The sequence below is a fragment of the Lissotriton vulgaris genome, chromosome 6 (assembly GCF_964263255.1).
Source record: "Lissotriton vulgaris chromosome 6, aLisVul1.2, whole genome shotgun sequence".
NCBI lineage: Eukaryota > Metazoa > Chordata > Amphibia > Caudata > Salamandridae > Lissotriton > Lissotriton vulgaris.
Window position 1 is genome coordinate 1678937062 of NC_141694.1, and position 25086 is coordinate 1678962147.

The 25086-nt window shown below is 43.6% G+C and overlaps 1 protein-coding gene across 1 annotated transcript in view; it reads left to right on the forward strand.

Annotated features, from left to right (window-relative positions):
• The window catches only part of VASH2 (vasohibin 2), a 172896-nt gene that overhangs the window by 69809 nt on the left and 78001 nt on the right, over positions 1-25086 (forward strand). Inside the window, exons 3-4 of the mRNA XM_086927869.1 lie at positions 4995-5083; positions 7376-7432. Of these exons, the coding sequence (XP_086783995.1) occupies positions 4995-5083; positions 7376-7432 (146 nt within the window). The remainder of the gene's footprint in view (positions 1-4994; positions 5084-7375; positions 7433-25086) is intronic.

The window sequence follows — 25086 nt, forward strand, 5'->3', positions numbered from 1 at the left end:
ACTACAAACCCTGGCTTGTTTTCGGCCTCTATTGATGCAAAACTGGGGAATCGGAGTGTACTTTTGTTTACCAGTAAAGACATTTTTTAAATTATAAACCTAGTCTGTTCATTTGCCCTGATTGTAGATTAATTGGGTATGCTGCCAGGTGTGTTACATGTTCCTTCCTACGAGTTAAAAAAAAAAAAAAAAGCCTAAGAATATCAATTTGAAGACTCTAGTTGCGAAGTTGACCCTTGGTGCCTCGGGTATAACAGTTCGAATAAGGAAGCTTCTGGGGAGTCCACCCTTGGTTAAAGTCAATATGCTGCTGGCCATGTTGGTGACAGAGTTGATGGTGGATGTTGATTCTCTTTGGAAAGGGGGGGGGGGGTAGGGTCTGGATTGTGTCCATCTACCTTACGCGGCAAAACCGTGGATGTGTACAAACTAGCTGATGTTCCAGCAGCAGACTTTTGGTGGTCTTGAAAGTACCATAAACAATGACTTTGACTGTCACAACTTTGAAGCAAACAGTCTTTCTCTCTCTGTGGAGTGCAACACCAACTGGTAACCTGAGATGGCAGATGAAAAAGTAGAAAGAACATTTCTAAGAGGACAGATTCACCGAGATGATTCCAAGACTTGAAGTGCCACTTTCAAATTTGTATAATCCAGAAAGAACACAACAAAGAACCACGCTGCCCAGTAACCGGTATGATCATCAGTGACTAGACTGCGAGCTTTCTGAAACAAACTAAGAAGGGAAGTAAGCTCTATAAATGTGAAAGTGGAAAAAGGGTGTTGCAGAAGGTTCAGAAGGAGATTGATAAGGGAAGACTTTCCTGTTCAATGCATTGAGCTTTAGAAGGACTAGTGATCAGGAGCTGCTATTTGGTGAGACTGGAATCCCCACAGCAACAAAACCAAGTCCTTTACGAGGATTTACAAGGATTTTTAGATTCGGTCCAGAAGAAATACCACCTGGATCCATAGGGCGCCAAGCAGTGCTGAAGAAGAGGATATTCACACCTGTATTGAAGATATGCTGCAAATAATCATGGACCAATCAGGGTGTCTCTCCGCCTTTTGCATAGAGTAGCTGTGGTGTGCTGCCTGATCTATTGGTGAAGATATACTGCTTCTCAGTAGCAGTGCAGATCATGGAGAGAGCAGAAGGGGAGTTCATTTACAAAGTGTATTGCATGCAGTTTTGCGGGGTGAGGGTTCGCTCTTCCATGACTCGGCGTAAGGGAATGAATTAAGAACCCATCACTGACTCCTCAAACTGAATCCGTATGTGAAGCAAGAGATCCTCACACTAAATCATGAGCCAGGAAAGCGGTGGCCCAAAACTCAAGATGAAAGGCTGAACCAGGGATCACCATGACAGAAGGGCACGTGCAAGAGGGGGCGAGAAGTATTCTGGCAAAGAGCTGTTTAGCATGAAGAAGAATGTTCCAGAACACATGTGCTGTGTCAGCAGCTAGGGAAGTGGAAGGCCGCCTTATTAGAAAGAGCGGGTTTCAGATGGGTGTAATAATGCCAGGTTTTGCCAACACGTTGGATGATTGCTGAAAACTGTTGAGCGTGGTTTGGCAATGACCCATTGGAATGCCAGCTTGGGTAGGGTGGAGTATGTTTGTTTAGGCAACTTATATAGCGCGCAAATACCCTGGGGTGTCTCGGCGCTTCAGGAGTAATTCATAGGATAATCGCTGAGGGTGGAGACTACTGGCTGAAAAGCCAGGTCTTTAATTGTTTCCTGAATATGATAAGGGTGGGGCTAGTTTTAATGGGGAGTGGAAGGGTGTTCCAGAGTCTAGCTGTGGCGACAAGGAACGTCTGTCTCCCAAGGGGGCTTTCTTGGTGCTTGGGACCGGAAGTTGGTATGCTGTGGAGGTGGGGGTCTGTTGGGGGTATAGGCTTAGTGATTGTTTTAGGAACTGTGGTCCCGTATTAGTAGGGGGCGTCAACCACATAGGACACTAAAGGGAGGGGATGACAATTTAATGAGTGTGAAAGGCCTGTGATACAACTGGCTCTTAGGTTAAGGTCTAAAGGAGGATTATGTGCGGAAAACAAGGCCTTTGGCTCCACTTTCTTTAAAAAAGTGTGGTGGCAGCAGGGGTTTACTTTTGTTTTTCGGTTTGATTTTTGAGGGGCATAGCTGGTGAGAACTACTCCTGTAATAAATAAATATATATATATATATATATATATATATATATATATATATATATATATATATATATATATATATATATATATGGTGTGGTGTTAGGTAGGTAAAGTACTACCAGAACAATCTGGACCACCTGTAGGAAAAGATATAGCTTGTAAGTGGTTAAAACACTGTCAGCTGTTCTTTGCTTAATGAGAAGAGACCAAGAGGGATGTCCGCCTACGGTAAGAGACTCGTCTACTGAAGAGTGAAGGCCATAGGCTAGAGTTGTTATGCCCTCCCTCAATAGTAGTGTGCTTCATTGGCTGCTGAAGGGGGCTGGTTGGTGAGGGGGGTGGATGATTAGTCATCCTTCAGGAACTATCACTAGCATTTACTACCAGGATTCCACAAACTAACATCTAACCAGCAATTGAAGTAAATAAAAAAGTGAAACCATTAGGGGGACTGTGATGCTGTGCGCCATGGGGGCAGGGCGGGTAAGCTTGGGGGCGGGGTCAAAGGCATGGCTAAAAAAACCAAAATATGCAGTAAACTTTTGGGGTCTTTCATCTTAAGGTAGGGACATATAAAATATCACAGCTTAAATGTAAAATTAATGCAAGTTAAGTTAATCAGTGGGAAATGCACTTTATGCACGTTCTTTATGAAACCTCTATCAGTTAATGCACCGCAGAGGTCTCTGTCTGGAACCAGAGAGCCACAGAATTGAATCTTGGTTGAAACAGTGGAGTATAGTTTGGGGCTAACACAGGCCCCTGCAAATCACCCCTTGAAAAAGAACACCCTTCACCCTCAGCACTAACCTCTTTCCAATACCACTCAAAAAGAATACATTTGTCATCAAGAAGTGTCAAGTGATTCTATTAGTCAAAGCCAATACTGGCATCCGAGCTCCTTTTACATTTGCAGTTTGACCCGTTGCACACATTTACATTTTTTTCAGGGAATCCAGCACCCTGGCAAGAAGGTCTGCTTAGCTGTCTGCCCGCCTTTGGTTTCGCAGCACAGGAGAATCCCTGCCATACACTGCAGCTGAAGCATTTCCGCTCTCTGAATTAACCTTCCCAGGACGGTTATCTTTTCACAGAAAGTGGGGGAACCGTTCTCCTTAAATTTAAGTATGGGCTTGTCGTACCTCTCCGATCACGCACACTTCGACCACTGCCGCTAGCACATTACAGTAGCTGGATTCTATGACCTGCCTAACGCAAACAAGAGGTGCTATATCTGTGTCTGTATCTTTATCTATCTTGCTGTCGCTGGCCCCCAAAGAATTTAGGAATTATCAACCAGCAGAACTTTGCATGCCTCACACACAGATAATCTCTCAACTCCAACAAAGTCAGTGAACTTTCCTTACAGCGCACCTTCGCCCATATGGCAGTAAAGCCATCCAGCCGGCAAAGTGTTTCTGACCTAACAACTCCTTCCTGCCTTTACATAGCCATTCCTCTCCTGAGACAACAGAACATCTCAGCCAGTTCAAACCATAATGTACACAAGACATCTTGGAACACTTCACTTAAACCATATCCTACTCGCATGAGTGCAACATAGCTTTGAAACTTTGGGGTTGCAAAACCAAGTACATATCGGCATCCTAGTGGAAAAATCCACCCCCACAGCACAGACACATGTACAGCTAACTGTTACAAGAATGCACTTATACACAAACTAGACCACAGAGTTCTAGGGAAGACTTGCAAACAACTAGTTGATCATAATGAATAAACGAAACTGGCACCAAATTCTACTTGTGAGTAAACCAGTCTTTGTGTACAGACGAGATTGACAACCGACCACCAAGCCTAGTTGGCTAAGATACCCCGAACCATGCAGAAAGGGTGCCAAGACTCGATGACCCCCTAACCACCCCCTCCTCCAAAAAGGAGCTAGTTCTACATTAGAGACTCTACTAAGTATTGATGAAACATTAATAAAGACGTTATTTTTTTAGAAATCGAATCATGGCTCCCTCCTTTTATGTGGACTAATAAAAGAAAACGTGTGTGATTAAATTGTGATTCAATCTGAACTTTCAGAATAAGATTGTTTAAAAATACTTGTAGTGTTCCCTCTTCCGTCGAGTCTCTGGTGCGTGTGTATAGGGGTACCTGAGCAGTGGGATCACAAGAGGTTGAGCCCTATTTGACATTCCTAATACTAGCACCAGTGCGGTCGTTCTAGGGCTAACACTACCCTGGTTGGTTGTGCTTAGTTCTACCTTAAACTTACAACATTAGGTTTACTCCAGTGCTGCCGATTTTCTGAGGTCATAAGTGCTTTCATTCTAGACTCCATTTTCCTGTGATTCCAGCAGAATTTGATCACCTGGAGTGGCCGCATGATGCACAAGCACTTCATTATTGTCTCACCTAAACAGTAATGTGGGACTATGGTGTGAGTTAGAAGGCCAGAAGAGATGACCATGGATTTTGAATCTTAATACATGTTTTTAGTCTCTTGGTTGGTGTTTTTTTTCAAGGCAATTGTTATGATAACGCTATGAATGAAATATTACTTTTTAGCCTTCTTTTTAACTACATGTAATGTAGTCCTTTTATTTATGCTTTTATGGCCATTTTTGGCCGAAATAAAGTTTGATGACGATCCAAAGGTGGGATTACAGCCAGACGTCATGTTTGTTTTGTTTGCAGGCCAGTACTTCGTTTAACATTAATAAGTGGTAAAGGATAATACGCAAGGAATTGAACACGTCAATTATTCATGAAACCTTTGTGCTATTGTGGCTGCACTGTGGACAATTTAATATAAAATTGCTGCATTAGTTGGAAATCCTTAATGTGGATATTTTGTTTTGTTTCAGCCCTTAACACCAGCAGTGCCAAGCTACAAGCCTTCGATGTCCATCCCCGACTGGCTCCATGCAGTGCAGAACTACATGAAGCTGCTGCAGTATCCTTTACAAGGCTCCACTCTGTGATGGTGCAATCCATTTTGTTGGCTTTTGTACTTGCGCCTACACTTCACGAAGAGGCCTCAGTTGGGCCACACTGCGCAAAGACCGAATACTCCAACTCCAAGCAGATCCGTTCAGTATTCTCGAGTCTGTCGGAACAATTACATCAGAAATATTAGCATGAGACCTAACTTTTCCAAAGCCCATCTAGCACCCTTTTGTTCAAACTGCATGGTTTTCCAGTATTGGCCCTTGGATGCCCCTGTGTGGTTGGCAGTTACAGGCCTTGGCTGCCAGTTGCCTTGGTCGCCCCCCTGTGTGTTTGCTAGTAACATGTCTGGATTCCCACAGTCTTCAGCTCATGTTTGTAAACTCTTCTCAGGAAGTTACCAGCCGCTGATCTCTGCACAATATTCTTTTTCGATACAAAGATTTGCAAAGCTGCCAGATTCACTTCCTAGTGTCTGGGCTGGGCTCTGTGGTGAAACATGTAGCTATGGAAGCAGCTTCCAAAGCGTTCTTCCAAATATGGAGTCTGAAAAATATCAAGTCCTTAATTTTAGAAAGATTTCGCCTTGAAAGGGTCCAGAATTATCCTGCAACGCGCCTGTTTTACTTCAGACCATTTAGAGTGCATGATTGTCAGGGATCCAAGTTCAGCATCTGAAGGGTTTTATCTGGGATGGCTCCAGCTAGCACTCGTGGATTTAATAGGTGAAAGGCTTTACTATTGTGTCGCTTTAAAGTTTGCCATTTCAATCCCAGCTCGTGGAAATAGCGGAGGTGTGGATATTACCCCCGCTCCAGATGCCTGCCCCATAAGTGCTTGTATGCAGACAGGCAGGGGCATCAGGTCTGCCTGACAGAAGTAAGCATTTCTCTTATCACCCGCCCAGCTCTGGATTAGCTAGCTAGAGGAATAAGTCAGGGGCGTTTTGAAGTTGCGGTGCATGTGTGCAGACATCACCAGGACTTGCGTGTGACAATGTAATGTTGAGACCCTGCAGTCTAGCTGGCTGCTCTGGGTCTTGAAAAAGGAATACAGGGAAGAATAAAAAATAAAAGTAGTACCTCAATCACAGTGCGATCAGCAGAAGAACAACAATCAAACTGAAGCAATCAGTAGTTGGTCCATGCACCAGTCAAAAGAAGAGTAAGTGAGCCAGCAGGCATGGCCAATTAGAAGGCAGCATAAAGGAGTGCAAATGAAGCTAACAAGTTAAGCAATGAGTGGGCTGCAAGCCTCTTGTTGTATACATTATCTCTTGCAAGCGAGAGTGCATGCAGCTCACGCAATACCCTTCAAAACTGCATTATAAAATGTCAAGTCACAGTTTCCTAAAAGCAGGAAATTATTTCCTCCCCATTAACAATAAGGTTGGAATGGAAAATGTCTCTTGCATACAGAGATTGATACACTGATTAAGGAGAGGTACACAAAACCCAGCATCTCTGGAGTGGATTCAGGCCGGGAAGTGGATGTGCAAACGCAAACATCGAGTCAAGACCTCAGCGTGCCCCAACCCAGACTTTTAAAATCCCTAGCTATTTAGTCTTTATAGCTTCTCATGGTACTCCTAAATAAGCAGATTAGATACACAATGTCCCTCTGGTAAAATAACCAGTCTTCTTTGCTTGTGTGTGTGATGTCCCCTTCTTATGACGTCATTAGTAGTTAGTGGTAAAGAGTTGTGTAGTCTTGGTTTGTGAGACTGTTCCCAGCAGCTCCCACGCCTGCTTCACTAACCAGCTAATTGGAAGCTGAGTGAAAGTATTCCACAAGTCTGAGATTAGGAAATGGCGGCGCCTTCTGCTCAGATCCCCCGGATCCGCTCCCTGGCAGGAGAAAGGAGCTGTGCTTTACAGTGGGCAGACAGTGTTTTTGTCTGTTTCTTGGTATTTGAGAGAGAACGAGTGGTTCTTCTCTGAGTCCCTATAGAGGCTTGAGCACAATTATCTTAGACCCCAGTGCAGAATACCCATCGGGATTACCAATGGTCATAACAGTAGGTGCCTGATGTTGGATAACTTTACCCACTTACAACCACGGCGTTAGTAACATTTAGCCTGTTCGTTCGGTGGCGGTGTGGGTGACTGGGCCTGTGTGCATGTGTTACTTGCCTTTTTTTAATCTATGGATGTGTGAAATGAGCAATCTGCTGTAACCTTCTTATACACTCTGATGGGGAAGATTTTATGTTTACGTACTTGTCTTTGAGCTTCCTGTTGGTGTTTGCAAGTCGCTGCTTTTTCGTATTTCTGGTTATCTCTGTTTAACAAACACTCAGATACAATCATACAGGAACCCAGTTTTTTGAAATTAGAAAAACCAGGCATCTCAGTGGGTAAGTGCTTTAAAAAAATGTACTTCAAGTATGTTTTCATTGGTTTTGTCCAACGCTTTTTTCGTGCTGTTGGGGTGTATGTACAGGGATCCATGTGTTATATCCGCAGCCCCTGTTGTGTAGATGACCATTCGCCAATTCCTTAAAGCAGTGCTTGAAACTCTAGGTACTTTTAATCTAGTGGTGGACTGTGAGGTCGGTGCTAGTCTCAGGCGAGCTGACTAATTCTTATGGTACTTTCACAGAACTTCTCCATATTTGGCGTGCACACCAGCGTGTCAGTCATGGGCACTTGTGTGAATTTCAGCCTAGAATGTACACCGTCAGCCAGATTTGTGCAGGCATTGTAATCCAACTTGGCTTTTAGAGCTGTGCAACACCTGCTTCCTTGCAAAACATCCTGTACTGCATCCAAAATCCACAGCTGGAATGACGGAGGCTCCTTTAAAAGAATGTAAAACTAAGAGGCTGTCTTTGCCAATATTGTCAGAACAAACGCAATTCTGTACTGTATCTTGGCTTTAAAACCTTTCCTGTTAAACAAAATAAAAAAAACAAATTGGTAAAAAAAAAAGGTCTTGTGTTGGTTCATTTCATAAGACGCTTTTGGGAACCAATAAGTGCGCTTCAGTGGCAAGCGGGCAATAATGGCTAACGCAAGCACTGCTGGGTGGCAGTCACATCAATTGGCCCTCCTATTCCAACCTAAGTAATAGAAATATTCCTTCTTGGTATCCATGCAATGGCTGTAGCAGAAATTGCGGGACCGCTTTGCCAGCCTCTTACTACTTACTCTTACCACACCTAGGAGACACTTTTGAAGCTTTTAATGAAATAGTATGGACATACCAGTAGAGGACACGTGGTAGGGGTGCATCTGTTTGTCCCATTGGCTAACTACGTGGCTTCCATCCTATTTGATAATGATGATAAATTAAATAATATCTAGTCCCTAACAAGTGCCAACCCGGCATGTTTCTTTCTGAACACAAGATTAAAGCACTACCAGTTTGCTTGTCTATTAATCTTTTTCTCCAAACCTTTGTAAATTTGAGAGATTACAAAGTTTAAGCAATAGTATGTTTTGGGAATAAAGCTAAACTATTCAACACGTATTCACAAAACGTTTTGCTCTGCATTTGCGGATTTGTGTTTTTAGGTTGTTAAATTCTATCCATTGCATTAATATTTATATTTAAATATTATACATATTGTCTTCAGAGTATAAATCTATAACTTTCCTGTGAAGATTTTTCACAATTTGTTTTTTCTTTGACCGGGATTTCAAAGATATAATTCTGCCCCCCCCCCCCCCACACACACACACACACACTTACACAGTCCAAAAGTTCCCACTGTTAATCTTGGATGCTCCTATCAGTCACTGGATGAAGAGATTGGGGTGGTTGTTATTTCTCTGTCCTGGCTCCTGCCCTGTTGAATTCCTTCCCCCAGTGCCTTAGTCATTCAGAGCTTCTGTAACGTCTTAAAAACATGTCTTTTCTGCCAACTGGTCTACTATTCTAGGAATAGTTGTCTATTAACCTTATTTAGCACTTTCAAATGTGTCTGGTTGTACAAGCGTTTTGTAAAAGACTTTTAACAGAAGTAGAGGATCTGCTGAATTTGTCCCAAAATCGTGAAAACACCCATTTCAACAGGAATGGTGGCCCGTTAAAGTGGTTTATGGTTTTGAAGACAGCTGCTTAGACTGAGCGAATTTGGAATTACTGTGACTGTGGCAGTGATTCAATCCGTAATCCAGGATTTATTTCTAATTATTTTTTCTAAAACTTTCTAGAATATAGTTTTTGCTTGTTGCTTGTATGATGTGGGTTAGGATATATCCTAACCCACATCATACAAGCAACAAGGCCTGATGTTCTGATGGCCCTCCCGGACTCGTATTATATTCTCCGGTCGGACCGCCCAGGAGGGAAGATGGGGGGTGGAGTGACCATGATAATCCGGTCTAACCTTCAGTTCCAACTTCTTCCTCACTCACCTATTTCGGCAGTTGACTCTTTGTTGGTTCGTTCCACTAATCTTGCGACTCCGCTTACTTGTGCGCTCTTCTACCGGCCCCCTCAAGCGATGCCTCAATTTATCCCGGCTATACAGGAATTGCTCGCCACTCTTGTGGTTAACAACTCAGCGGTCCTACTCCTAGGAGATTTTAATTTTTGGCCTGGAGACCCGTTCGAGGACTCCATGTCCAAGGATTTTTCAGACACCCTCCACTGTATGAATTTTACTTCTCACATTTCACTCCCTACCCACATTCATGGCCATATTCTCGATCAAGTTTGGTCCACCAATCAGTCGATTTCTATACCAACTATCTCCCCTTGTGCTTGGTCGGATCATTCCTTGATCTCCTTTACTTTAGCCCAGGGGGTGGCCAATACCCCCCCCCCCCTCCCCCGCCCCCCCTCAAAAAATATTTGGGCCCGAAATTGGAATCGGGTGGAACTAGCTGCTTTAGGCCACTCTCTTTCTTCTTCTGCTCCAGCCCTGACTGACTTCTCCCCTAACATCCAGGTGACCACCATTAACAGCTGGCTCTCAACAGCTTGTGATCGAGTGGCCCCCTCAAACGGGTAAGAACGCGTCGTCCCTTCGACGCTAACAGATGGTTCAGTGACGCTCTTAAATCCCAGAAACTGGCGCTCGGGCAGGCCGAACGCCGCTGGCGCTGTAGATACTTTCCGGATCTGAAGGCACAATATCTGATCCTTCTCCGGGCCTATAAGAAAGCTATACTTGCAGCGAAATCGGAGTATTATTCCCAGAAAATCCACCTGGCTGCAAATAAAACTAAAGAGATCTTTACGATCGTACATGAGCTGGCAGCCTCTGATAGTTACCTCCAGGCCTACTCCCTCGCAGTCCCTATGTAAAGCTCTTAACAACTTTTTTACTGAGAAGATGGCGATCTTTAAGCAGAACATTTCCCCCCCCCCCCCCCCTTCCTTTTCCTGCCCGGTACCTCTGCCGACTCTTGTTACTCTTGACCACTTTCCCTTGATCTCTAAGGAGACCTTTCTCACTTTAAGGGAAGCGAAGTCGGGCTCTCCCGCCGACCACTGCCCTGCTCACATTCTCAGAGAGCTCTTCTCCCGCTGCCCAGACCCCCCCCCCCCCATTACCCTGCTCAACACCTCTATTGCTCAGGGAGTGGTTCCTGACCTGTTCAAATCAGCCATGGTTATCCCCATTCTTAAGAAGTTGGGCGCGGACCCCACTCTCCCTTCCAACTTCAGACCCATCTCCTTGCTCCCGTTGTTGAGCAAAATTATAGAGAGCCACATCACCTCCTGTCTCTCCACGTATATTGAGGATAACCATCTTCGACCTGCACACTCCACGGAGTCTGTGGTCCTCTCGGTGGTGGATGAGCTCAGGAAAAGCGCCGACATCAACTCCCCAAAGGCTTTGGTCCTCCTTCATCTATCCGCCGCCTTCGATACGGTCGATCATTCCATTCTTCTCGACCGTGTCGAGGGCGCCAGCGTGCGGGAATTGGCCCTAGCCTGGCTCACTTCCTTTTTGAAAGGCCGCACTCAGGCTGTCCGGTTGGAGGGTTTTTCCGCCCCCACCTGCTCAGTCTCCTGCGGGGTGCCCCAAGGTTCATCCCTTTCCCCCATTCTTGTTATCCTCTACATCCACCCCTTTATTGTTTCTTTACAGGAAATGGAGGTCACGGTGTTCAATTACGCCGATGACCTCCAGTTGATTTTTGACCTTTCTCCTTCCCCCGACTCTTATCTCCAATTTCCATTCCACCTTGGCATTTGTTTATAATTGGATGAACTTCAACCAGTTAAAGCTTAACCCCGATAAGACGGAGCTGGTTCTTATCGGTGGCCCTTCCAACCCATGGACCTCTGCCTTTTGCCCCCCGCTTTAGGCCCCTCCCCTATTCCCTCTGCTTCCGTGAAGACCCTGGGGATCAAGATCAGCCAAGATCTTTCCATGCGCTCTCAGATTAGCTCAGTTGTCTCGTCCTGCTTTCTTTCTCTTAGAACCATTCGTAAAATTTCTCGCTTTTTTTCTGTTGATGCGCTCAAACTCCTCGTCCTGGCGATGATCTCATCCCGCCTAGACTACGGCAACGCTTTGTACGTTGGCATTCCCGCGTACGAGCGCCGCCGTCTGCAGCTTATACAAAACCAAGCTGCCCGCCTTATTTTCAGGCTTCCAAAGTCACACCACATTACCCCCTGGTTAAAATCCCTCCATTGGCTCCCCATCCTGGAACGGTCTCTTTTCAAGATGGGCTGTCTGACCTTCATGTCACTGGCTGGCACAGCCCCTGTTTTCATCAACACAAAGATCAGCGCCTATGTTCCTGGCAGAAGCCTTCGTTCTTCTTCCCATCACCTGCTTAATGTTCCCCGGTTTCGCAGGAAAAAGCACGGCGGATCCAGATTTTCTACTCTCCCCTTTTCTGGAATGCTCTTCCACTCGCTATTAGATCTATTCCAAGATACCTTGACTTTCGTACAGATCTCAAGACCCATCTGTTCTCCCTAGCTTATACTCCTTAAACATTATCCATGCTTCACTCCGGATAAGCTTTTCTGTAGCGCCAAGAAAACCGCCTGGTAGTAGAGCGCTTAATAAATCCCTTTCAACTTCAACTATATATAAGAGTCACTTTAAACTTGGAACCCTCTCCTTTTCGATAGTCAAGTAAGTTGCTTCCTTTTGGGGTAACATTTTTAGTGCAGATCATGACTACTGAGCTCTGCATACATATTTCACTGTTTTGAGCCTAGCATGTTGGGGCGCCTAAAACTATAAATTTGCGCATTTCTTTAATAGTTTGAACAGCTATGTTGCCGGTCTTTAAAGTAAAATGGCTTTGGTGCTTTATGCATGAAAACACTGGGACAGTCTGTCTACATTTTTGTGCCTTTGAGGATGGACGAATCCAACATGCACCCCTCAGCCTGCCTCCAGCACTGTGCCTTTAGCACCTTTGTCACCCAGGGGTCTGCCTAGATTAATACCTCCTGCACTGGACAGCAGTACGTATGGATTAACCAGGATGTGTGTTCGCATGCTTCGTACAAAACCATTGAAATTCCCCCGCTATAACAAGCTCGCCCGCAATGCATTGCTGATGACGTCACATATTACATCACTCATGATCTGGTCAGTGACATCACTCATGACATCACTGATGACATCTCAAATGACATCACTGATCACATCATTAGGGCAGGTAAAAGATTAAATAATGTCTTTGGCTTGAACCAGTGATTCTTTCTGGGCGTGGATGCCACCAGGCCGGTGAGATCCCTGGGCTTATTTTTTTATCTATCACTGCTCCTTATTTTGAAAGTTTTATATAGCGCGAACAAGATCTTTGCAGATATCAGAGCGCTTTACAAGGACAGGGGGGTGGTAGAATAATAGTATGTACTAGTTGAGGTAGTGTAGGTACAAGGTGCATAGACAAACAGGTGCGCCAATAGTATATAGGTACAAAAAGAAGGAGCATATACTTGTTTAAGCGTGCTTAAAATGCTTTTGGAGGTAGCATACAGGTAGGCGTAGGTGAGTACAGGGTGCATAGTCACACAGGTGCATCAGTAGTACAAGAGTAGGAATAGTTCAGTTGGTGTAGGTACAGTATGCAAAGTCAAACAGGTGCGTCAACAATATAAAAATATACAAAGAGGGAACGTATACAATCAAATAAGTCGATAATACAAGTAATACAAATAGTCCAAGGGGTCAGGCAGGTAGTACAGAGCGGATTCTTGAGAAATACAGAATAATAGATCATGTGTATTTAGCCATGAGGATCGCTTTTACTTCTTTCTTAAAAAGTTTGTTGGAGGAGATGAGCCTGGTTTCAGGAGGGAGTGAGTTTCAGATCCTGGGCGCCATTCCTGAGAAGGAGCGTTTATAGGTTTTTTCCTTCCGAAATCTTCGAGGCTTCAGCAGAAGATTGTTTGTGCTTCTAGTAGTTCTAGAGCCACCAGAAATTGTCAGCTTTTGAGTGAGGTAGGCGGGCGAGTTCAAATGTACAGCCTTTTGTGTCATGCAGGCGATTTTCAGATGTATTCTGGCTTCAAAAGGTAGCCAGTTCAGGGATTTAAAGTCAGGGGAAATATGCGAGTTTTTTTGAGCCAGTGATGAGTCTCGCTGCAGCATTAAGGGACGCTCTTAGGGGAGCCGTTGTAGTTAGGAGGAGCCCGCAGAGGGCGGTGCTACCGTATTCTATGTGCGGGATGACTATAGATTGTACTGCAGTTTGGAAGTCTTTGGCTGGGAGGAAGGGTTTAAGTTTTCTCAAGGTATTGATTTGGAAGTTCGCTCCTTTGGTTGCCTTGCTGATGTGCTGCTGCATGTTGAGATTGGCGTCAAGTGTTATGCCTAAAGATTTTGCTGAGTCTACGATGGTAGGTTGTACATTTAGAGCCGTTAGGTGCTTAAGCCATGTTTGAGCGGTAGAGATTTTTGCGGGAGGTGAGATCAGGAGGAACTCAGTCTTCAGCGCATTGAGTTTGAGGTGATTCTCGGCAAGCCAGGATTGGGTGTTTCTGATCGTGGTGTTCAGAAGCATGATGTCCTTGGGAGATTGTATTTTGAGATAAAGTTGGGTGTCGTCGGCATACATGTGAAAGTGAACAATGGATGCTTGTAGCAAAGTAGTGAGAGGTTCCATAACTAAGTTGAACAGTGTTGGGGAGAGGGAGGATCCTTGAGGGACGCCTAGCGATACAGGTACCGGAGAGGACATCAGGTTGTTGCTTTTGAATCTCTGAGACCGGTTGTGTAGAAAGGAAGTGAACCACTTGAGAACAGTCCCAGATATGCCCATTCTTGTGTTTAATAGTTCGAGTAGGTTCTCATGTTTAACTGTGTCGAATGCTGAAGAGAGATCAAGAAGGATGAGAAGGCAGGTATCGTTTTGGTCTAGGATTTGGAGGGCGTCGTCAACTATGTGAGTCATAGCAGTTTCGGTACTGTGCCCTGCTCGGAAGCCTGATTGATGAGGGTTGAGGAGATCAAACTTATCTATGTGTTTAGTCAGTTGTAGCTGTACACATTTTTCCAACAGTTTAGCGAGAGTGGGAATATTTGTAATAGGACGGTAATTGTTTAGATCCGTGGGGTCTGCTGTTGTTTTTTTTTAGTAGCGGTGTGACTTGTCCGACTTTGAGGGCGCTAGGGATGGATCCTTGTTGAAGAGAGCTATTGATAATCCTAGAGTGGGAGGAGCAAAGGGGTAAAGTCTTTTACAGCGTTGGCAGGAAGGGGGTCAGTGAGGTGATTGGATGGTTTCAGGGTGCTGAGCAATCTGCCAATTTCTTCTTGGGAGTAGGTGCCAAAGGATGACCATGTAGCATTGTTCTTTGGTTCAGACGATGCTGTGTGTTGGGGCTTGGAGTACAGGATAGCATCATTGAGGAGATCGCTTCTTATGTTGTCGTTTTTTTGGTTAAAGAAAGCAGAGAAGTCTTCACAGGAAGGTGTAGCGCCCATGGTGCTGAGTGTCTGTGGTTGTTCTTTGGATTGTGTTCTGATTAGCTCAAACAGTTTTCTTGGGCGTTTTTTTGTTTGGGCGAGCTGGAGGCTGAAGAAATCTCTTTTTGAGCGTTTTATTTTCCTGAAGTAGGCGTTTCTCTGTTTCTTCAGGGTTTTTAGGTGCAGTGCAGAGGGGGCTGATCTCCAGGTGCGCTCTGCCAATCGCATGGCCCGTCTATCTTCATTGAGGCTCCCGTCATACCATGGGTTTGAGATCTTGGACGACACTCTTTTCAGTTGCATGGGTGCAGCCTCATTGATTATTGTGGTCATAGCATTGAGATAGTGGTCAGTCAGGAGTTGAACGTCCGTAGTGCCGGGAGGGGGAAGTAGGAGATTGCAGCTGTTAGGCGGTAAGGAGTTTGGGTTGAGTTTCTTCATGTCTCTTTTCCAAACTTTGGGCTTAGAGGGTTGAACTGGGTTAAATTTAATTTTTTCATTGATAAGGAAAGAGACAATATGATGATCTGACCAGTCACAAGGTTGGATTGACTCAAGTTGAATAGCGTCCTCTTTGGAGATGATAAGGTCGAGGATAGAACCTTTCTCATGGGTTGGGCTATTGCATATTTGGGTGAGATCAAGGGCGTTGAAGTTTTTGAGGCTATTTACCACTGTGTCACTGCTGTCGTTCCAATGGAGATTGTAGTCGCCAAGGAAAATTTGGGTGTTTTGCCATCCTGAGTTGGTTGAGATTGTGTCCATGAGTTGTTGTTGTGTAATCTTATTTTGATATCTTTAACTGTGTCACTGTTAAAATTAACATACGGGACCTGATGCGGAAATATGAAAATAATGTGGGTACTTAATATAAAAGTGCTCATTTTATTTTAATGGTTCACTGTTGTGGTTATATAATTGTTTCAAAACTAGGGCTACCCCAAATTGTAGTAAGTGGGTCCTACATGGGTGGAGGGGGGGATTTGTCACTTATTTATGGCAAAACTGCAAATTGATCACATTCTGCAAAAAAGGGTAGTTACTGTTAAAGGTAGAAATGGTGCAATGAGATCTCAAATGCTCCAGTTTCATTAAAAAAAACATTGATTTCTCATGTGTGATGTATGAACGCTCTTTGTTTACAATACATTGATAGTAATCCTTTATGAATTGCGAGTGATAATGGTATGCGGTGGGACAGTGATGGCGATGGGAGTGAGGATTAAGTATGTAATTGCACCGGGTTATGGCTAGATAAAAGCTAGACTGCAGATCTTGTTGTGTTCCACATATCTTTTTTGTGTTATTAGCTCTAGTATCAAACATACGTCAAAGTGTTTCTGCCATACATTTAGAGAATACTTTCCTTCTCCGGGACAGTAGCTTAGCTGGGTTTTTTGCGAGAATGTCTGTTAAATGGTTTCGGTTTCTGTCATAAAACTGAGATACTACTTGATGCACAAACTGAAAAACTGTTAAAGGTCCATTTCAATCACTTGGAACTGTTGGACTCTCTCCAGAGATAAATAATACAAATCATATCAACCACAGAAACCTTGCAATGCAGGCCAAAAGGAGGACCACACAGTTCTTTTTAACAACCTTAACTAAGACGGTATGCACATCCTTAGGGTATCTGTACAACACAATATTCATTCGCGTCCAGTCCTTAAATGAACGAGATATATATAATATACCTATTTACATTCCTGGATCAAATATGTTGTAACCTTGAGATGGATTAAAAGAATTCAGGTTAGTAATCTTATCCTGTGAAAGGTTGACATCTTCAACATAGTCCTGGTTGCAACATTATTGACATACTTGGAATTTTTAGCTGTCGCATTGCAGCATTACTAAATAGCCGTGCCTCATTCCACACAATTTCATGAACTATGCATAAGCGTAATAGAAGAATGTTCTGTGCATTGTTAAATGAGTGTAACTAAAGAGTAAATATATAGCACAATTTAATGATTTGTCTTTGTCTCATAATAGTCTGGCAGCCAGATCCCTCAAGTACTATAGACACAGCTCAACAGGCATCTCTGGAATGCAGTCTGTTCTTTGTCTGTTATTAGAGGTTCCCCAGTTGAACCTGCTCTCTCACCTAAAATGTAATATGAGGGGCATGCTAGTGTGAACCCCACCCTTTTCTTTCAAATCATAGAACCGCCTGAAGTGTCTGGTGTGTGTGTATAGTGGGACCCCTTTTGTCCCATGCGAACTCCAAAGTTTTACGACAAAACTGTTTGAGTGTGGTTAATAACGTTGATGATGTAATACGCACAGTTTTACCTTGGCAGTCTGAAGAATAAAGACACATGTTGCAGAGCTCCATGTGTGATGCTATTCATTTGCATGCTACACCTGGCGATGAGATAGGGGTTGCGTAGCCCAAAGAAAAGTGAGTGCTCTCCCAGAGAGTTTGCCAATGTCCAGCAAACTGCTTGTGTGTGCCATGTGCGCCTCAGTCCAAGTGACCACATACAACTGGCGAATGTGGAGTCAAAGTGCCAATCTAGCCAGTGTGAGACTTTCATAGAAGGCAGAGGCCTCACCGGAAAGTTTGCTTGATATCAGCCAGAAATCTGAAAATAAGGCCAAAGGAAGATTCACCATGTTGCACTGTAACACAGAGCCATCATTCATACAGATTAGGAATGCTAAAGGCAGTGACAACCAGAAATTTAAGATGCTAAAGTCAGCAATAATCAAATACTGCAAAATGATAAAGGCAGTGATAACCAAGCTTAAGAAAGCGCCAAAAGCAAAAGTGCCTATGTTCAGAAATGCTAAAGGCAGAGACAACCAGGTATTCAAAACACTAAAGTCTGCAGTCCTAAAATACAGCAAGTGTATGCATGTATAGAGAAGCAGAAAAGGCAAAGATCAAACCGGTTTAAAGAATTCCTGAAAAAAAGTGTATGTATTTATAAATAACATAAGAATTCAAGCCGTTCATTCAAACCATGGGGCTTCAGTGTTCAAATGGTAAATCCAATAGTTCTCTCTTTTCAATAGGTTATTTCTGTGGTCAACTCCTTCCACCCTTTCTACAATTTCCAAAACACAAGCTTTAAGTTGGCTTATATGGTGTTGTGCCTCAATAAAGTGGGTAGCTACCGTAGACTTCATCACTTTTGTGCGTATGTTACTTTTATGCTCATTAAGTCTAACTTTCAGTTTACGTTCAGTTTGGCCAACATATGCTTTCCGGCAGGGGCATTTCAGCTTATAGATTGTTAGTTGTGTCACAAATGGCACTCACTTTATATTGAATCTTATATCCTTTCATAGGGTGGGTGATAAAACCTCCTCTAACGATATTGTGACAGTTGTTGCAGTTCCAACAGGGTGTGGTACCACTATATTGATTTGTATCAATGCTCTTATTGGGGCATTTCAACATTTCTCCTAGGTTCTTTGACCTAGTGTAGGCGAACAGAGGTTCTTGTTCAAAAAGATATTTTTGAAGTCTGGTTCCATCTTCAATAGGATCCAATGCTTTTTAAATATTTTTATTAAATGTCCACTCATGTTAGAATACTTGCTCACAATGGTGCTTCTGTCGTCCTTAGTGGTAGCCTGTGATCTTAACAAGTTTCCTCTGGTCTTTTTGTCCGTTGGATCCATGGCTTGTTTCAATATAATTTCTGGGTATCCTTGTTGTTTGAAGCGGGTTATCATCTGTTCAATTTGTTCTGTTTGTTTACTCTGTTCCTAGACTACCCTATTGGCCCTTAATAGTTGAGAGTATGGTAGGTGCTGTTTGAGTGGTTGAGGATAAAAACTATCGTATCTTAAGATGTTGTTTCTATCAGTCGGTTTTCTGAAAAGGTTTGTTTCAAATCCTGTTTCTTTCTTGGTGATCTCTACATCCAAGAAGTGGATGATGCTCTCCTGAATCTCAAAGGTAAATTGAATTCTTTATCTATGGTGTTCAATTGGGTAATTTGAGCCGTTCGTGTATCCTTTGTGCCTCTCCATAGGATGAAGATATCATCTATGAAGCGTAAATATAGTAGTGTCTGAGCTTTCCATGTGTTTTCCAGAATGTGTTTTTCTTCAAAATCGCTCATAAAAATATTTGCTTATGTTGGTGCTGCGCAATTGCCCATAGATGTTCCGCTCTTCTGTAGGTACCAGGTGTTATCCCATTTGAAATAGCTGTGCATGAGTGTAAAGTCCAATAACTTCATCCAAAAAACTTTCACGTTGTCCTGGTATTCTGTGTTCAGTAATGCTTTTTATACTGCTTCAATACCTTGCTGATGAGGGATTGATGTATATAGAGACTTAACATCAATTGTGCATAGTACTACAGGTTGTTCCTTTGTGATGATGACGCTTTTGAGTTTAAGAAAGTCCGTGGTATCTTGAAAATGAAATCATTCTTAATCACACAAGGTTGTAGATATCTGTCTAGAAACTTTCCCACTGGTTCATGTACGCTTCTTCTGGTGGATACTATTGGACGACACGGTGGTCTGAGAGGATCCTTATGTACTTTCGGTCTGAGTAGAAGACATGCACATGTGCTAATCTTCACAAGCAGCTAAATCTACGAGTTGTGAAACAACAGAACTCATTTGGACACTCATCCTAAGATTACCCTAAAAGTGAACAGTTGCTCCATACTTTTTAACATAAATAGTGGTTTATTGAAATACATTATGCCTGAAGAGAAATACAATGAACTATCTCTGTAGCGGGGGTGATGGGGGAGAATGAGGGGCACGGAGACTGGATCGTGGTATAGGGGGCTTTATTTTCATAAAGGTTTTCTTTCTCTCCCAAGTATTGCAGGGTTGACTCCTCTTCCTCCTGGCTTAGTGAGGGGAGGGCTGCTCTCTTTATCAGTGTCCAGCTCTTCATCGGCTACTCCACCGAAGTTCATGCGGGAAAAGTAAAAGAAATGAGGACTGACGTTAGGAAAAGGACCTTAATAAAGTTTTCCCATGGGGAATACCCGGGGTGTGCAGGGATCACCGTGTTTCATGCCACGAATTCAACTAGTGCACTGTGCCGATACAGCTAAACTAGCAAGCTTCCTAAGAAGCAGGTTCTACGCGTATTAGGCGGTATCTCCTCGCCTCCCAAACCACCCAGTAAAGCGCCTGCCGTACCTGGTGGAGCCACACTCCCTGGTGAGTGTGGCTGGACGGCTCGCGTTGTCGTTGGCCTCCTGGCTTTCCTTTTTCCTCTGGCCCTGACACCAGCGGGGTCCTCTCTCCTTCTCCCGCCTCCGTTCTTTTGGAAACGTCTTCTCGGTTCGCTGATACGTCCTTCGGCTTCCACACAAACTGCTTTCCCTCCTACGGTCTTGGTCCGGTGATGTCACACGCCGTCCCTTCTGCTTCCTCTGTTTTCACCAATCCAGTGGTGAAGACGTCAGTCCGAGGTGTGGCTTCGTCCAGCAAAGTCTCCCAGTTAAAGTAGCCGTCTCCTATTCCAGCGTAGTCATCTGGCCAGCTATTCAGCGAGTCGTGGCACGAATTGTCCTGGTGTGGGGAACAAGAGGGAGGTGCATCTACGTCAGAGACCCACCAGTCCACTACAGGGGTTCCTTCTACTGGAGTTACGCTCTCCCCACTACAATCTCCCATGCCCGACTCAAGCCTTTTAAAACAGATGTATATTTGGGCTGCGTCCATGCCACTGAAGAGTCCAGAATCTTTTGTAGCAACCATATGACACAGCTGCAAGCACCGATCCATGTCCTTCATGGTACGTCAAGTGCCTATCTACTCCATTTCAGTACTGCTGCTGACATAGGACTTATTTCCATAAACTACATTCTGAATGCTTATGAGATTGTGAATCCGTTCCCATCATTGTTTCATGGATTAGGAAAACTTAAAACTATTAAACTATGACTTCACATTAACAACGTCCAGTGAGAATTCTCAGAAGAGAAGGAGTCCATAGAAGTGTATTCTGGGAGTTGTAGGACTAGTGTTCACTTAAGCTCGAACGATTGGTAGACTGAAAGGGAAGGGGAGGTCGAAGGGGATTGTGGGAGATAAGAAAGGCGTGTAGGAGGCACAGTGTAGTAATCTTTTGGAGACGGCAAAGAGCTTCATGGGGAAACTGAGTCATTATGAATCAAGGTACGCGCTGTTAAAGTGGTTATGATTGCACGAGTGCGAAGGGTAATAGTCTTGCAGGGGAACGACGTTCGGGCTAACAAAAAGATTGGGACAAGTACACTGGGTGTTTAAATCAGGAGGAAGGAAAGTAACGCGGTTGATGTCGATTGTGGTGTTGGGAGGGGCACAGTTCACTGAGGTAAGGGATGCATTCGCGGGAAAGCGCGAGTTACGGAGTGTATGCAATGGGAGGGATGTATGTAGTTTTGAAAGGCAAACACCAGGTTTAGCAGGGTCTTACACTGCTCTTTTTAAATATTTACAGCGAATCCCTGATGAAGGGCGATAAAGGAGCCCGAAATGCATTTGGATATATGATTCATGATTACAATTGAGAAAAGTTCATGTATATTTCGTGTGACAGCAAAAGGCCAGGAGTGGCATAGCGGTCTCATTTAGAAACTTATTAAGCATGAAACGTCTGCCTTGTGACAAATAAGATGGATAAACAACCTGAAAAACATGGAAAAATTGATAATAAATGAAATAATATTTTGAAAATAACGAAGGAATTGTACTGCTTTTTGAGTGACGCATGCTGTGCATTCGGTTTAGGAGTGAGACTTCGCTCCCTCGGAAACCTTCACATTAACAAAGACATTCGTCCTGTTGGTCAGCGACAAGGACACATTGCATTTCATTTACAAGAAGCTGTTGAGAAGGAAATGGAGACATTGCTAAAACATGATATCATTGAGTGCTCTACTGGTCCGACGCGATGGGTTTCACCCATTGTGGTAGTGCTAAAAAAGGATAGTGGAGGAGTCGCTCCCATCTGTGTTGATGTGCACCAAGCTAACAAGGCGAGCAAAAGAACGACATCCAGGTCTGCACATTGCCAACATGATCACCCAGTTGAATAGAGCCAAGATCTGAACAAAGTATCTATTCAATTGGAATTGTAAGAAGGTTGCAGGTACATTTTCGACACGTTGGTTTATTCAGATATGAAAGATCTCTTTTAAGATGTCATTTGCTGCATAATACAGGTTGTCACGAATGCTTTTAATTAGAGTGATGACATATTAGTATTTGGGGCTAAATGAAAGGAGCATGACAAAGCCCTTGCACAAGTGTGCCGTTTGCTGGCTGATGCTGGTCTCACATTGAATGTAGTAAAGTGTGAGCTTCACAAGTCAAAATTCTTTGGGCAAATTTTCTTTGATGAGGGAATGACTCCTGATCTAGCTAAAGTATAAGCTTTGTCATTCACAAGTCCCCCACGGGATGTAACTATGCTAAAATATTTTTTTGCATGGGTAGTAACTGCTCCATATGCATACGTGACTATGTCCCAGTTGGTGCCCTCTAGAGAGAATTAACAAAAATAAATGCTTCTTTCAAATGGTTACATGATTGAAACCAGAGGTTCGAGAGAATTAAACATGCAATTGAAAATGCTCCTGAAAATGCTTATTTTGATCTAAAACTGCATACCAAAATTGTTGATGCAAGTCCAGTAAGTTTGAGCGCAATCCTTGCCCAACACAGTGCTTGGTCAAATGCTCGAAGAGATATTGTGACCTGCGCCAGTCGAAGTTTGTCTCAGACTGCACGTGCCCATTCAAATCCTGAAAAAGACAGCTTAGCTGAAGTGTGGGCTTGTGAACATTTCCATGCGTTTCTTTACGGAAAGCATTTCACTCTGGTCACTGATCATCAAGCACGGCTTACTATTTTTGGCAATTCAAAAGCCAAGATGCCTCCTTGAGAGGTTAAGATTATAGGAAAATGATTACACTATCGTACACAAACCAGGAAACAACCAGAATCCTGCTGATTATTTTTCACGAGTGCCAGTGCAGTGTCAAAGCATGACATCCAAAGCAGCTGAAGCATATATCAGCTTCATAGTGAAATCAAGTACACCTACTGCTATATGGAATTGTGGAACAAATTATTGAGGCTACAAGCTCAGACCGAGACATGCTCATCCTTAAAGATATTATTTCCCATCAGTCCTAGCGAAAACATGTTCACCCTCTCACTGGTGATATCAAATATAAGAAATTCAGGAATGTGAGATGCCTTCTTGGGTAATAGAAAATTAATCATTCTGAAAGGTACTAGAATTGTCATACCTAAATGTTTACGACCGCAATCCATTGATTTGGCTCATAAAGGTAATTGTGGAATTTTTGCCAGTAAAGGGGCCCTCTGAAGTAGTCTGGTTCCCTCGACTTGATGAAGGAGATCATGAAGGAGTTGAAGGGGGACTGAAGACATGTCATGTATGCAACTTCTTGTCTCCCAAAACCACCCAGCATCCTTTGAACAGGTCTTATCTTACAAAACATGTCTGGGAAAGGGCTGTGATTGATTTCTTTGAACCCTTACAAAGTGGACATCATCTCATGGTGGTCATTGATGAATATACACATTTTTCACTTGCAGAGAAGATCCATCGACAACCACACATGACAGTCATTAAGAAACTAGGTGCCATAATTACTTCATTGGGTGTTCTTCCATTTTAAAATCTGACAATGGCCCCCTGTTCAACAGGAGACGTCCTTGCTAATTTGAACCTCAAGCATCAGAAAAGCACATCTCTACGGTCCCAGGCAAATGGCGTTGATGAGCAATTCATGGATACCCTCAAAAGAACTGTTCAGCGTGCTCCGCTGGAAAGAATTGAACTATAGTCCGCTCTTCACACTGCTCTTCGTGCTTACCGGCCAACTCCTCATTCTATGAAAGGTGAACGCCCTGCCCCTTTGATGTTTGGGAGAGCCATGGGAACCAAGTTACCACAATAGACCACACAAAGAGCAACTGATCCTGAGAAGAATTGCAATGGTAATTCAGGTCAAATGCACAAAATGAAAGCATATGCTGATAAATGTTGATGTGTTAAAGACATAACTTGCAAGGAAGGGGATTCACTTCTTGTAAAGCTGAAGCAGAAAAGACAGTCTGACGCTCCCTTTGAAGCTAACCAGTTGAGGGTTGTAAACAGTAAAGGACACAATGGTGACTGCTCATCGTGCTGGAAAGTCTGTTACCAGAGGTTTGTCGTATTTCAAAGCTCTCTCGCGAAGTTCATCAGCTCCTGATATCAACACTGAGACATGTCCACTTGACAATTGTGAGAGTCCAAGTACCGCACCTGCTTCACCTGTGCCTGCTCTAGGCATCTCTTCTAGGTCTGACCGTCCTTACACAACATGATTTGGGAGACCGATTTGAGCACCTCAGCGACTTATTGACGAAATTTGATGTGTGTATATATGTATTATTTGGTACTATTTTTATTTAACAAAGAGGGAGATGTAGTGTCTTAGGTGTGTACAGCGGGATCCCTTTGGTGCCTAGCGGACGATGTAACTGTTTGGGTGTGGTTAATAAAGTTGAAAACGTAATGCGCACAGTTTTACCATGGCTGTCTGAAGAATAAAGACGTGTTACAAAGCTCCATGTGTGGCACGATCGTTTACATGTTACTGGGCTGGGTAGGACGCTACCCTGCCTACATCTCCTGTACACTTATCACCTATGAAAAGAGGTCTCGGCCATATGTGGATTAAGATACCAAGAGAGTAGGCAGACATTTACTGTTCCACGCTATCCATGCCACTGGCCAACATAGTCTTCTACAATGAGGCAACTTCACAAGCACCATAGTCCTTCCTGCCCCATTAGCCCAAATGGTCTTGTATGCAGAGAACGAAGTGTGAGAAGAAGCACAGAAATCAGCAATACACTGCAGCTGGTAAATGAATCCATTCTGGAGAACTGTACTCAGTGCAAACACCCACCCTCCACCAAGGAAAAAATAAAACTCCATCAGAAGAAATCATTACATCATGGCACTGGGATTTGCATTTTTTATTAGCAGTGAGTGTGATACTGTGCCATAACTAACATATCAACAAACATCAGGTTACAACAGCAATTCGCAGTGGCAGACCACTCTGACTACAGCCAATCCATTCTAAACACAAGCCAGTAAGCAGTAGAAACCCATCGTCCCACTATATAAAAACTGGCATAACCTCCCACCCAACTCTAAAGGAG